Source organism: Brachyistius frenatus, unplaced genomic scaffold (assembly GCF_029030835.1).
Source record: "Brachyistius frenatus isolate BFR_SWC_R1_liver_20210118 unplaced genomic scaffold, ASM2903083v1 Contig_4, whole genome shotgun sequence".
Lineage (NCBI taxonomy): Eukaryota > Metazoa > Chordata > Actinopteri > Embiotocidae > Brachyistius > Brachyistius frenatus.
Genome location: NW_027210603.1, coordinates 5491603 through 5505442, shown reverse-complemented (window position 1 = coordinate 5505442; position 13840 = coordinate 5491603). Strand labels below are relative to the sequence as shown.

The following is a 13840-nucleotide window of genomic DNA, read 5'->3' as shown; positions in this document are numbered from 1 at the left end:
GAAATAAAATCATTATCAAATGCTACTGACTGATTTGGAAAGATGGTTTTATTATAGATTGTAATAACAAAAGGTATGTTTTGAGTCATCCTGCAAGAATGGATAATATTTTGGTCGAAAACCACAACCACCAAGTTGTAGAGGTTCAGAAAAGCTTGCATTGCTGCTCAACATAAATGCAACAGATGTGGCAGCGCTGCATTCAATGGTACATCTCTTGTATAACATGATCACTCCGGGTTCATAGGTGTTATGTAATTGCTCTATTGTGTCCCTCTGGGTGTCTGTGAGCCTCGTGTGGAAAGCCTTGAGCAGTTCTAAATGAGCATTAGGTCAGTCGAGGATGTGTCACTTCCACATGATACCCACAGCTTGTTGTGCTCCGGCTCTGTTCAATGTACACATTGTCCCGGGGAGAACGCTGAAAAGCCCTGGGAATTGTGTGTGAAAATGCAACCCAACTGGGCTGCGTTCCAAAATACTTCCCCCCAGAAAGTGAACACAGAGCATGAAGTCAAACGATGCATTCTTTGCAGCATATTTTGTCCGCAACGTTAAGAATTCTCTTGAATTTTGAGTCACTCCATGGAACAGCTGAGTTTGTCTTTCCATTGTCACCACCACCATCATCGCCGTGTAGTTTTCTAGAAAAATCTCTTCTTTTGTTGTGCCCTAATGTGTCTTACTGACCAGTCATCAGCACACAAACGGCCGCCAGTTTTTTTTGTACACCAAATTCCCTTTGTTGTTCAGGCAAATCTCATGTCTTTTGTTCCAACTGTAGCAGTGAAAGGTCACCGGGAAGACCACAGGGTTGCCTTCAACCAGTAACTCGTGCACGTGGTGGAAACATATACAAATTGGTCAGCCATTATAATCTACAGGAGGCATCGTAAGGAATATATAACTGGACCTGTGTAATGTCTGATTTGTAACAGTAAGCCTTGGTGACCACAATCCATTTCCACTAGTCAGTATCCAGCTGGTCCACATGCTTTCTTGTTTTTGACATGTCGAAAGCATTTAACATTTACACTCTTAATAATTCATATTAAATTCACAGGCAGCGTACTAAATGTTTCAGTGTTTTATACCATCCCTCTGTCTGCTGTCAGCATGGTGTAGCCAGTGATAGAAGCTGAGGGATGACCCTCTCAGTTAAACTGTGATTTATCTGCTCACTCTAAGGGGCAACCTGTTGCACTCTCCATTTGCGTGTTGTTGTTTTTTTAAGCCAATAAAATATTAACATGGATGGCCGTAATGGAAGAGACAAACACAGGCTTTTGTTGAAAGAGGTCACCTTATAATCCTAAACTATCTGAAACTTTGTCCTGTATGAATGTCAATGAACACTACATGTATATTACAGTATTCTTTAAGTTGTGAGATGTTAAGTATGTTAATTTATTAGTTTGGTCGACTGAAACTAAAATACAGTGATTTTGGTAATTGGTTAATTAAATAAATAGTTTAATCGTTTCTTTTGTTGAGTTTATTACAAAGATGGTAGAGTATGACTGATCCTTGGTTTTTGGGGCCAATTCTGATATCGATATACTGGGTGATACTCAAAAAATATATCTATATTTTCTATATACCATCTCAACACCCATTTATTGTAATAATCCCTCAAATGTGGTTATTGAACAATTTAGACAAGTCCTGTGACAAAGATATGTAATGGAAACAGGATATTTTAGGGTTTATTGTCCCCTCTGATGTCAGTGCACCAAATCAGTGAACTTCACTGAGAATTTAATAATAGTAAATACATATATTCAAAACCAACAGAAAGAGAGCAAATTTACCTTAGGAACCTTTTCCACATTATGTTCTGCAAAAAAAAAAAAAAAAAAATCATTTCGGCGCATATCAGCCAACCGGTACTGATTTATCCATGAGTCAATGAGCCAATATTGCCCAATTATACTGGGGGCAATGTATCAGTCAGGCTCTATAAAATTGTTGCCTCCTGGAAAGAAGAGGGAACAACTAACTGATTCCGTCTGAAGTAGCTTAATACACCTTTCAGCCCCTTTAAAACTCACTTTCTACCACAGTATACTGTACGTTTGTGAATATTAAACATTTTAATTAGAGTCTGGCTCTGTTTGTTTGTTTGAGGGTGGACAGACTTTCCTACCTTTTAACTTAGCCAGGCTACATGTTTCCCTCAATTTCCAGTCTTTGTTCTAAGCTAATCTAACCAGCTGCCAGCCGCAGCTTCGTATTACTTTATTGGCATGAGTGTGGCATTAATCTTCAAATATCTGCCCATCAAGAACACAACAACTATTAGTTACATCCCTAAATGCTATTATTTCAAATAAGTTAGTATCAGCTTGTTGGTAAAGTCAGTCAAATCACATATTTTGTATCTTAAAAACACACAATATTGCATTCACATTTACATTAACACAGCATGCCAAGCTTTTGTGGTATAGTGTAAAAATAATCATTTGGTAATCACAATGGAGTTTAGCATAATATTGAGGCACCATTTTTTATTTTTATTTTTATTTAAGTCAAATGTGTGTTACAAATAATTTATTCTGCCTTTTCTTTGTATCCTGGATATAGGCGACAGCCAGTCTGATGACATGCCAATCATAGCCGTGATGGTGGCCCTATCGTCCCTGCTGGTCATCATCTTCATCATCATCATCCTCTACATGCTCAGGTTGGTGAAACACTGTGGATTTTCTTCAGACACAAAGACTTGTTGTGAGGGCCTAAGGTGCTGCTGTTACCATGGCAATGGCTGATTGGCATTCTGCTGTGAGACTGTGTGTTTACTTGTTCGTGTGTGTATTAATATGCACTTTGATCTTTGTTGATTGACAGGTTTAAGAAGTACAAGCAGGCAGGGAGCCATTCAAACTCCTTCAGGCTGACCAATGGCAGATCAGATGATACAGGTAAAACACACACACACACGTGCATTATTGTGTGCGCTTTGGATTTGTCAGCAGATGCATTCTTGCTAAACACCTATTTGCTCTTGGTCGTATTGGCAAACAGCCAGCTTGACCAGACTTGTGACTGAGTTTTTACTGATAAGCCTTGATTGATCTCTCTTTCCTAACTGATAACATTTCACTGGTTGGCAGGAAGCTTTTGTTCACTGTGATTACCTAATCAACAGAGCTGCAGTTAGCTCCCTCCTGTTTTAATGTTGTCTCACATCGCCCTCTGCTGGGCATTGTAAGAGGAGACAGTGAAGGATGAAGTCAGTGTGACATGATGTAAGACCGTTCCACTCCCATGTTCTTACCCTGTATCCCGTGTCTTTATCTCCACCTGTCTCACCCCTCCCGTTCCTTCCCCGTCTCCTCACTCTCGCCTCCTCCCTTCCTGCTGGTTGGTGCAGAACTCCAGAGCGTGCCACTATTGGCTCGCTCCCCCAGCACAAACAGGAAGTACCCACCTCTTCCCGTCGACAAACTCGAGGAAGAAATGAACCGTCGCATGGCTGATGACAACAAGCTCTTCAGAGAGGAGTTTAATGTACGGCACACTCAAGCAAACACCCGCTGATAACATACTGAGCCCAAGGTTAATCTTCAACCTGCAGCTCTGAGGCCTAAATTACAGATTCAGAACAAGGGATGCTTGTACATCAGGGGGTGTTAGTTGCCAGGTGGTACTTGAAAAGACTGAAGAAGATAGACGAAACAGAAATTAGTCAATTAAAAAATACATCCAGGTATTTTTATGGAGAAGGAAAATACCTCTCCAAAAAGGATTACAGGTTGGCGTATGATTTACTTGTAAATCCATAGTCTCAATTAACAGTGAGTTTCTGGCTACAGTAAACTCGGTATATAGAGGATGATATATATATAAAATCAGCTCAAAATTTATGGATATATGGGTGAAATGATTACCTAAGACTAATAAATAATTAGCTAGAAACAAGAACCAACAGGTGAAACGGCTAAAATGACTTGATGAAAGACAGCAGTTGCCACTGATAATGGTAGTAGTACAAATGTGAACTTGATCAAATGGCTATAAGCATTGAGTTTTAGGAGACTTTTTTTTTTTTTTTTTTTTTTACACTTTTTTTTTTTTTTACACTTTTTTTAAATCATTATTCAGCATTCAGTATTGGGACATGCTGAGTGGTGCTGATGAAGGAATTAATGCTAAATAAAGGGATGTGGGGGCACAGCTGACAAAAAAAGTTAATTCATTAGTTTTACTGTTTGCAATAATTTGCCGGCATAGTGCTAAATGGGAGGTGAATAAATCAGTGTAAAACTCTTTGGATTAAAGCCCAAACATCCACAGAGTTAAGGAGCTTCCAGGATGTTCTGAGAACACACACCAAATATTTGACACAGTAAGCAAAAACATGAAGCCAGCAGAAAATTATCTGTACGGTCACATATCTTGAGACTGATTCACAGCTGTCTGTTCTTCTCTTATCTGAATGTATTTTTTCTTTTGTTTAGGCACTGCCAGTCTGCCCCATCCAGGCATCATGTGACGCTGCTTCCAAGGAAGAGAATAAAGAAAAGAACAGATATGTCAACATCCTGCCATGTAAGTGACGACTGAAGGCAGACAAACAGACTTCTTATCTGCTAATTTAAGCATTCAGAAACGTTTATCTGCAAAATCATATTTCACATCAGACAGCTGGCAGTTAAGGACATTTTACAAGACATAATCGAGTGTCGGACTACATGAACGGGATTGGGAAAAATTGTAATGCACCATGTGTATCTTCATTGTGGTCTGTGCTCCTCTTCTCCGTTTGCTGATCCTGAACATGTCCCCTGCTCTCTTTCCCAGATGATCACTCCAGAGTGCATCTGACGTCTCTGGAAGGAGTCCCCGACTCCGACTTCATTAACGCCTCCTTCATAAATGTTCGTATATTCGCAACATGTTTTTTTACATAAGAAACAATTCTGCTCCACATATGATCGACTCATCCCAATGTCTCTCTTTGATCTCTTGTTTTTGCAGGGTTACCAAGAGAAGAATAAGTTTATCGCAGCTCAAGGTGAGGTCGGCACCTAACCGCATCGGAGCAGAAACAAACGGTGCTGTTATTGACTAATAGACATGGTTATTAATCGTTTGGATGGCTGTATCTGTCTCAATATTTCAGGGCCAAAGGAGGAAACTGTAAATGACTACTGGCGGATGATCTGGGAGCAGAACACAGCCACCATTGTCATGGTGACCAATCTGAAGGAGAGAAAAGAGGTAGGCTGGCTGGAGCTGGACAGATGAGGATGATGATTGGATTGAGATACTATGTTTTACAAGATCTTAAAACAGCCTCTTTAAATATCAAACACTACATTAATGCAATTTGTATAGAATATTCGTGCAGTTGAGGAGGTTAAATAAAATGTTTACTTTTTAAACCCCCATGTTAATCCTTATGTGAGATCCAGGGAAGCAATTATTTGCCTTCAAATCATTATGTTAAACTCTCTTTGCTTTGTCACTGTACTCATTCTGTCAAAGATACAGCAGAGTTGGGTCAGATAACCTCATTGTGTTCTTGCCCTTCTTTTTTTTCCCAATTCTGTAACTGAGGCTGTTCTTTCCTTCTGCGCACTGCTTTGGAAGTGTGCTTGGTCTCAAGTAACTCTCTGTTTTTTAGTGTAAGTGTGCCCAGTACTGGCCGGACCAGGGCTGTTGGACATACGGGAACATCCGCGTGTCTGTAGAGGACACGATGGTTCTGGTGGACTACACCATCCGCAAGTTCTGCATCCAGCAGGTACCACAAACATCTTATTAGTCAGGGCACTGGTTTTAAAGTAGTTTTACTAAGTGTTATCGAAAGTAATTTAAGCATAAAGTTAGTCCTTGCTGCCTTTTTTAAGGGAAATCAAAATAAGATACTTTTAGTTTTAGTGACATAGATGGGAACCTTGTGACTCCTCCTATGATCTGTATTGTTTGCATCTCAGGTGGGAGATGTCTCTGGGAAGAAGCCTCAAAGGCTCATCACTCAGTTCCACTTCACCAGCTGGCCAGACTTTGGGGTGCCCTTCACCCCCATCGGCATGCTCAAGTTCCTCAAGAAAGTCAAAGCCTGCAACCCCCAGTACGCTGGGGCCATTGTTGTTCACTGCAGGTAAAGTGTGCGTCTGTTTACGCCGATCCTCCAATTTGTGTCTCGCCGTTATTGTGTTGTGTGCTCGTCTGCATGCCACTCAAAACTCACAAGATCATATTTCTGTGCATCAGTGCGGGTGTGGGGAGGACAGGTACCTTCATCGTGATCGATGCCATGTTGGACATGATGATCGCAGAGAGGAAGGTGGATGTGTTCGGGTTTGTCACCAGGATAAGAGCCCAGCGCAGTCAGATGGTCCAGACTGATGTAAGTCTACTGTTGACACTTAAATCATTAAATCAGAGATGGATTCTGAAGCACTTGTTATTGATTTTCTTTAATTCCATCCTGCTCTTCACATTTCTCCCCCTCTCACACAGATGCAGTACGTTTTCATCTTCCAGGCATTGTTAGAGCACTACCTGTACGGAGACACGGAGCTGGAGGTAACCTCTCTGGAGACCCATTTGGCCAAGCTCTATGCGCCCTCACCTGGAGCTGGCTGCAATGGCCTAGAGGCTGAATTTAAGGTCTGTTTGTGTGCTCTACTCCTCCAAAGAGAAGTTCTTCTCCGTTTCATTCTGTTAAGAACAAGTTACTGGAAGGTTAGGAGACAAATTTTAACTGCAAATCAACTAAATTTTGAGTTGTGATTTCTAGAAACTGACATCCATCAAGATTCAGAATGACAAGATGAGGACGGGCAACCTGCCTGTCAACATGAAGAAGAACAGAGTCCTACAGATCATTCCATGTGAGTAATGCTTTTGTAGGTGTTGCTGTAACTGTGCCCACATGCTGTGATAAATGGTTTTATGCCCATATTGAAATTACAGATGTGTAATGCAACTCTTAAAGCCTGTTTTTAATCAAGGTAAATGCCTCTGCTTGCCTCTACCAGACGAGTTCAACAGAGTGATCATTCCAGTCAAACGAGGAGAGGAGAACACCGACTACGTCAATGCCTCTTTCATTGATGTGAGTGTAAAAGTGCCTGGATGAGAGTGGATCGTTTCATTTCATTAATGCAGGCGATCGATCACGTGTTTTAAATCCACCTTTCCTTCCTCTCTTTCTGTTTATTTTCTATCACTCGATCTTTTCAATCACTTCCCATGTGGTCACAGGGCTACCGTCAGAAGGACGCATACATGGCGAGCCAGGGGCCCCTGCAGCACACCATGGAGGATTTCTGGAGGATGATCTGGGAGTGGAGAAGCTGCTCCATAGTCATGCTCACTGAGCTGGAGGAGAGAGGGCAGGTGTGTGTGTGTGTGTGTGTGTGTGTGTGTGTGTGTGTGTGTGTGTGTGTGTGTGTGTGCGCGCGCGCGTGCGTGCGCGCGCAGATACAGACATCAGTATTAGATGTCAGGTCAATAACTGGCTAAAATAGAATATTGATATTAGGGTCAATGCTAACTGGATGCTATCTTGCATGACATGATAATAATCTCAGCAAAACAGCTTGATGTGGATTTCCAAGTTAATTTTATGTCTTTAATAAAATGTGATATAAATTCTTTGCAGTAAAGATGTCCCGATGGTTTGATGCCACAACAAAGAGTAAAAGTAAATTCAAGGATTGGTTGAATTAGAAGTTCCGAATCCCATTATTTCCAGCAGACGTGGTGGATTCGGTGTCAGTTTTTTTCCTCACTAATGCAATTAATAAATCATGAATTGGAATAAATTTCTCTCTGTAAGAAACATTAACATGTAAACATGTTGACTGCATACACATGATGGAACTTAGGATGTCACTGACATTTTAGATACCATGGCTATTCCTAACTTCCTAACACGTCGTCAAGCATTGACTGTTCCCCTCATGTGCCCTTTAGGAAAAGTGCGCTCAGTATTGGCCCAGTGATGGTGCGGTGGTCTATGGGGACATCTCCATCGAGCTTAAAAGGGAGGAGGAGAGTGAGAGCTACACAGTGCGTGACCTCCTGGTCACCAACAACAGGGTAAGAAAAGACTCGATGAAACAAACACACCAGAAGCTCTTAACAAAAACATTGTCAAGCAATATAGTCCTTTTTAAAGGCCAATTTGGCTAATAATCAAATCGTTCCTCCTTCTCTTCGTCCATCTTTCTAGGAGAACAAGGCTCGAGCAGTGCGTCAGTTCCATTTCCATGGCTGGCCAGAGGTGGGCATCCCCACTGACGGTAAAGGCATGATCAACATAATTGCTGCTGTGCAGAAACAACAGCAGCAGTCTGGCAACCACCCGATCACAGTGCACTGCAGGTGAGACATATTACACATGGACACACACCACTTTTAAACTTACATGTACCAACGGAAGGACATTTAGGAAAACAAATGCTTGACCTTAAGATGATTATACTGATTGTTTTTCTATTATTTTTTTCATGGAAATGCCTTCAGTAATTATGTGTAGTAGTGTGTGTCTGGGGAATTGTTGCAGCTCTAAAATCACAGGAAAAAACATCTCTGAAGAATTGTTCTCTTCTTCCTTGTGACATTTGAACTGCTCCCAGAACCACTGCTATGTTTCTTCTCGAACTCAGCACAAAGCCTCTGGTTTGTTGGTTATTTCTGTACATGCTGATGGTAGTGTATACATTGAAGTTGGCGTTTTTGTCCCTGTGTGCGTCTACAGTGCTGGTGCTGGCCGGACGGGGACTTTCTGTGCTTTGAGTACAGTTCTGGAGAGGGTGAAGGCAGAAGGCATCCTGGATGTCTTCCAGACAGTAAAGAGCCTCAGACTGCAGAGACCCCACATGGTGCAGACACTGGTAAGAGCACATCAAAAAGCCCAATATACAACAAGTTGATCTTTGACAAAAACATGGAGAGAAAGTAGGAGACATGTGCTTTCCTCACATTTACAGATGGTGAATATGAATTCTCTAAAATACATGTTTGAATTCGTAAACCAGCAGTTTGTTTTCCACTGTTAAGGATTTATAGCCACTGTTGATGTTGCTGTTATTGTATTGTTTTTAACTTTTGTATTTGAAACTTTACCCTTTATTTTGATTGTTTCTTACACTAATGTATCTGACTGATTGCAGACCAAATTTTGTTTGTTTATTTCACACTATTTGTTGTCCCACAGGGCTTAGTCCAAGGAGCAACTAATGAGATTTTGGCAGCAGTTAAAAAAAAGGGTTTATATCATTAAACAATAAACGATATTACCTCTGTAATCAGCAGATGTAGACACACGTTTTCAAAACCTAAAACTTACTTGCAGAGAGTACAAATTTAGCTTAGAAGCATATTTCCCAAAATGTTAAACTATTTTGTTTAAGCAGTTAGTTTGATTTTAATTGGAGACAGAAATTAATTGTAATTATTATAATGTAGTCTTTATTTCATTACAATCAGAAAGATCTTTGTTGTTATTGTGCACAGGTACAGTGAAACTCTTTGGCTTCTCTCTAAAAGTTGCATAACGTAGATAAAAGTAAACCAACACGTTGACCATAAATAAAAACAGTGCCAGAATATAGCAGCAGCTTTGGAGCGGCACCATGTACAAGAGGTGATTACTGCAAGTGCAAAAGTGACATCTGTGCAGAGTTTTAGGAACATTTCTAAATCATTAATGCACAAACTACAGCAGGGGGATTGTACTGCTGTTTGTATTTTAAGTATCAGTAACTTCAGTGACTGAATGATTGGATTAAAGGTCACACATCGGTGGCTCTAGCTGACGTGGCTGTTTCTAATTCCCTCTCCAGGAGCAGTACGAGTTCTGCTACAAAGTGGTCCAGGAGTACATCGACGCTTTTTCTGACTACGCCAACTTCAAGTAGGAACCCCCCCTCCATGGTTCGGTGGACGGATTTCTACATAAATTTCATACAAACATACGCACGCACTAGAACACACACATTCATTGCCATGCAGAAAGCTGCATATTCCCATCTGACGGATCTTTGCAAAAGACTCATCACAACCTGATCTGCGGATGGAATGAACTGCCCGCAGGAAAAGGGAAAAGAGGTCTCCGCCCGAAGGACAGGGCAGTGCAGTCGGACACAGAAAATAACTGAGATGCCTTCTTGAATATTTTTTAATGTTGTTAATACAGCCCTTCACCCCTATTTTGCTTTCCTTCTTCACGCCCCTTATGTATATATACTTACTGTGTTGCATCTTATTACTTTGGTTTTAGACACAGTTTTGAGTTTGGCTGCATTTTCGGGTGGCACCTGTAATGTATTTTATTGGTATATATAGATATATAAATATATATAGATATAAATCTAAAGCTTTTGGTGGCTAATGTACAACATCCAGAGTCAAGGTAATGATGCTTGGATTTTTTTACTTTTTTTTTTTTTTTACTTTTTTTTACTTTTTAGGAACAGACACTTAAAACCTTCTTGACTTTGCCTGAGCCACGCTGTAGCAACATGTGTGTGGTACCAGAAGTTGCTCACTACCAGTCATTCATTCATTCTCGCACACACACACACACACACACACACACACACACACACACACACACACACACACACACACACACACACACACACACACACACACACACACACGCACACACACAAAGTCAGTCAAAGCCATTTCTCTTTACACAGAGTAAATTGCTTCTACTTGGCAAAAAAACATTTTCAAGTCACTTAAATTTGTCACCATTAGGTTTCAGGGGTTCAAAGGTCACTCACTGTTGGTTGATTAGAATCTCTGTGATGTAGCTCAGTCTCAGGTTTTCACACACACACACACACACACACACACACACACACACACACACACACACACACACACACACACACACACACACACACACACACACACACACACACACACACACTTCATAACAGGAGCCATTCATTCTTTTTTTGAGCATCTCTGTGTGTTTGAACTGGAGCATAAGCTGGCAGCAAAGACTGCGTGTTTTTACACATCGCTGTCTTCTGTCTGCCAAGTACCAAAGTCCTTCACTCGTTTGGTTACGTAGCTCTGGAGTCTGAGAAACTCTACCAACCATGTTTAGACGTTCAGCAGGAGAAAACTATTTTACTGTCAATGGATCAGTAATTAACACATTCCTAGACTCCAGAAGGAATTTGGGAAAGTTGATAATACATAAAGTTTTGTTTTGTTTTTTGTCCTTTACAGCCCAAAAGGCTTCTCTAAAATGATTTTTATTTTACTTTAAGGTCTGTTACAATATCAGCAGCAGTGTTGATCATGTTGACAAGCCAAATCACAAACAACACAATCACAACTAACTATTAGTGCATCATAGTCAACAAATCCCATATACAGAGCATATTCCTTGTTTACAGACACAAGTCAGTATTTCTTGTAGATTGTATTGAGCATTTCTTTCCTGCATGGGTTTCCTTTGAGTCTGCTGGGATTAAATGTCACTTCTTATTCTTTGTATTAGCGTCACGTCACTACGCCATACTGTCACTCCTTTAAAGAATGATGACCTTTTATTTTTCCAACCATGAATACTGTCTGATGCTGAAGAATGTTTATTTTTATTCGAATGCTGTTGCTGACATATTCCTCAGAAATGGATACATTGTTACTTTAACAGTGGAGGTGTGCCATGCCATGTTTGCTCTGATTTCTTTTTCTTCCGAGCGGATGTCCTGTTAGGACACTCAGATTTGAACTACAGTATTTTTTTTTTTTTATTTCATCTGATGTCACTACTGAGGGCGATGCTCTTTGTGATTGTAATGAAAGATAAATGATGTCAGTTAACAGCAGGGCTGCAGGTCACTCCTAATTTCAGCTAAGTCAGCTCAGGAAATGACTGATGCCAGGATTGTTTAAATTTACAGATTGAACAAATTGACCTTGAGTTCGTCTCCACAAGTGGTTTTAGCTCCCACCATAGTGGGAGTGTTCAGATTTCATCCCTGAGCTGGATTTTAGTAGACTCTAATGCCATAATGTTGAAAATTATTAAAATGTTCAAGCTATTTTAATCTTTCTTAATGTTGACTTAAAATTGCCCCATACATGTGCATAATCTACATTACCCTATCACTGTGTAATTACTTTTATTAAAGGAAGGAGCACAATCAGATTTATTGATAGTGGCTACATTAAAAAGTACATGAAGGGCGATTGCATCAATGTTGATTGTTTGAACACTCGTGCACTATTTGCACCAAAAGCAAAGCCCTTAAAACTACAGAACCAAATGAGGTCTGAATGAGGATATGGCCTTTGTTTTTAGAATATGTGAACTATATGGACTCTTGAGAAGCTCTTTCAGTTCTCAAAGCCCCGGTTAAGCCTTCTGTAAGGCTCTCCTGTCCAGGCTTCAAGTAGCAGATCCTTTAACTGACCAGTCACTGAAATTGTTGGCTGTTTGTGCATCGTGATCCGCATTTCATTTCAGGTTGTCTTTTGTTCCAACGCATCACAAGTGCCCACACTATTAGTTAGGTGCCATTATGTTCTGCATTGATTTACATTGTCACTTACAGGGTGTTTAATTAATGGAGGAGGGAATGCTTACTGTCTGTGCTTAGATTACATGGGTTTATTTTGCGTGTTGGGATCATGTGATCACAAATGTCTCACTGCATATTGACAGCTAAACACGACACTGTGCCAACCCACGAGACTCGCTATTATAGTGAATGAAAAAAAAAAAAAAAAAAAGTGCCTCACCGGTAGGTTTTCGAAGCAAATTGATTCTCCAAACTTTACTGTCAGTGTGTGATGAACCGTTGTCATCCTTTTCTTAACTCACTCAGCTGTCGCCTGCAGACTTAATGACAAATCCATTTTTTTATTACAAAACCAAGACTGGGTCAGTCATCCTGTCTTTCACATTCCCTCTAGATGTCGATTCCTTGATTGTGTAGATCAAACTAACATTGAGGCCCCTTTTTTAATGAATTATTTTCTATTGAATGGCTTCATTTCATTCCATATCAGTTGAATGTGGGATCCATGACAGTAATCAGTTATGGGTACCTGAATGTTGAGCAAAAATTTAGATTCCCCCCCCCCCCAACAAATAGCATCTTTTATCACCAAGGGAAACCAGTTGTCCCGTTTAGTCCCTTTATTCCTGGAGCTTTGCCCAGAAAAAAAAAATCATAAACGGCTTCATTTCTTGAGACGAAGACTACAGAATCCAACTTTTGCCACCTTTATACATCTTTTATGTCTCTTATCCAACTCCACACTCTGCTGTCCACTTCCTGCTTTCTTTCCCTCTTCCACTTTGTCCTTGGACCATGTTTCCCAGTGGTCTATGCCCACTCCCCTTTTGTACATAATGTAAGGTTATTTATATTTCATTCCTGTCTGCTGCCTTGCTTATTTTATTTTCATCTCCCTCTCTTCAAATTTTTTTTAAAGATGTATATTGAACTGTATCGGGACCATTTTGAAATGTATTAGAGCTGTTTTGTTTTGGCCATTTTTAATTTGGTATAATTGTCTTAAGCAAATCCAAGTTTGTTTCTAGTGTTTTGTTATTCAACATTTGAATATATGTATATATAATTATATATATGATAAAATTATATATAATTATATAATGCCAAATGGCCTTTCTAAGCAAGATACTGTTCAAACCTAATAAAGTGCTTGAGATTTTAACATCTGTCTGTTTATTATGTCTGATTATGATGTGAAACACAGACGTGCGGTTGTGTCACGCGTGTCAGACATGTGTCTCTGCTCATTACAGCTCACTTCTCGATGAAGACTAATGGTACTGTGGTGCAAAATAATTGCCGATCGTTCACCTACCTTCAGGCGGGTC

General features: G+C 40.2%; 1 protein-coding gene across 1 annotated transcript in view; it reads left to right on the top strand.

The window, feature by feature from the left end:
• The window catches only part of ptpra (protein tyrosine phosphatase receptor type A), a 27838-nt gene extending 14164 nt beyond the window's left edge, over positions 1–13674 (top strand). The window contains exons 5-22 of the mRNA XM_069712479.1: positions 2584–2683; positions 2848–2921; positions 3374–3510; positions 4461–4551; positions 4804–4880; positions 4981–5017; positions 5126–5223; positions 5630–5749; positions 5943–6109; positions 6223–6358; positions 6472–6621; positions 6752–6845; positions 6993–7069; positions 7219–7353; positions 7933–8058; positions 8192–8343; positions 8720–8855; positions 9807–13674. Coding sequence (XP_069568580.1) covers positions 2584–2683; positions 2848–2921; positions 3374–3510; positions 4461–4551; positions 4804–4880; positions 4981–5017; positions 5126–5223; positions 5630–5749; positions 5943–6109; positions 6223–6358; positions 6472–6621; positions 6752–6845; positions 6993–7069; positions 7219–7353; positions 7933–8058; positions 8192–8343; positions 8720–8855; positions 9807–9881 — 1982 coding nt within the window. The 3' untranslated portion in view covers positions 9882–13674. The remainder of the gene's footprint in view (positions 1–2583; positions 2684–2847; positions 2922–3373; positions 3511–4460; positions 4552–4803; positions 4881–4980; positions 5018–5125; positions 5224–5629; positions 5750–5942; positions 6110–6222; positions 6359–6471; positions 6622–6751; positions 6846–6992; positions 7070–7218; positions 7354–7932; positions 8059–8191; positions 8344–8719; positions 8856–9806) is intronic.
• Positions 13675–13840: the final 166 nt, after the last annotated feature.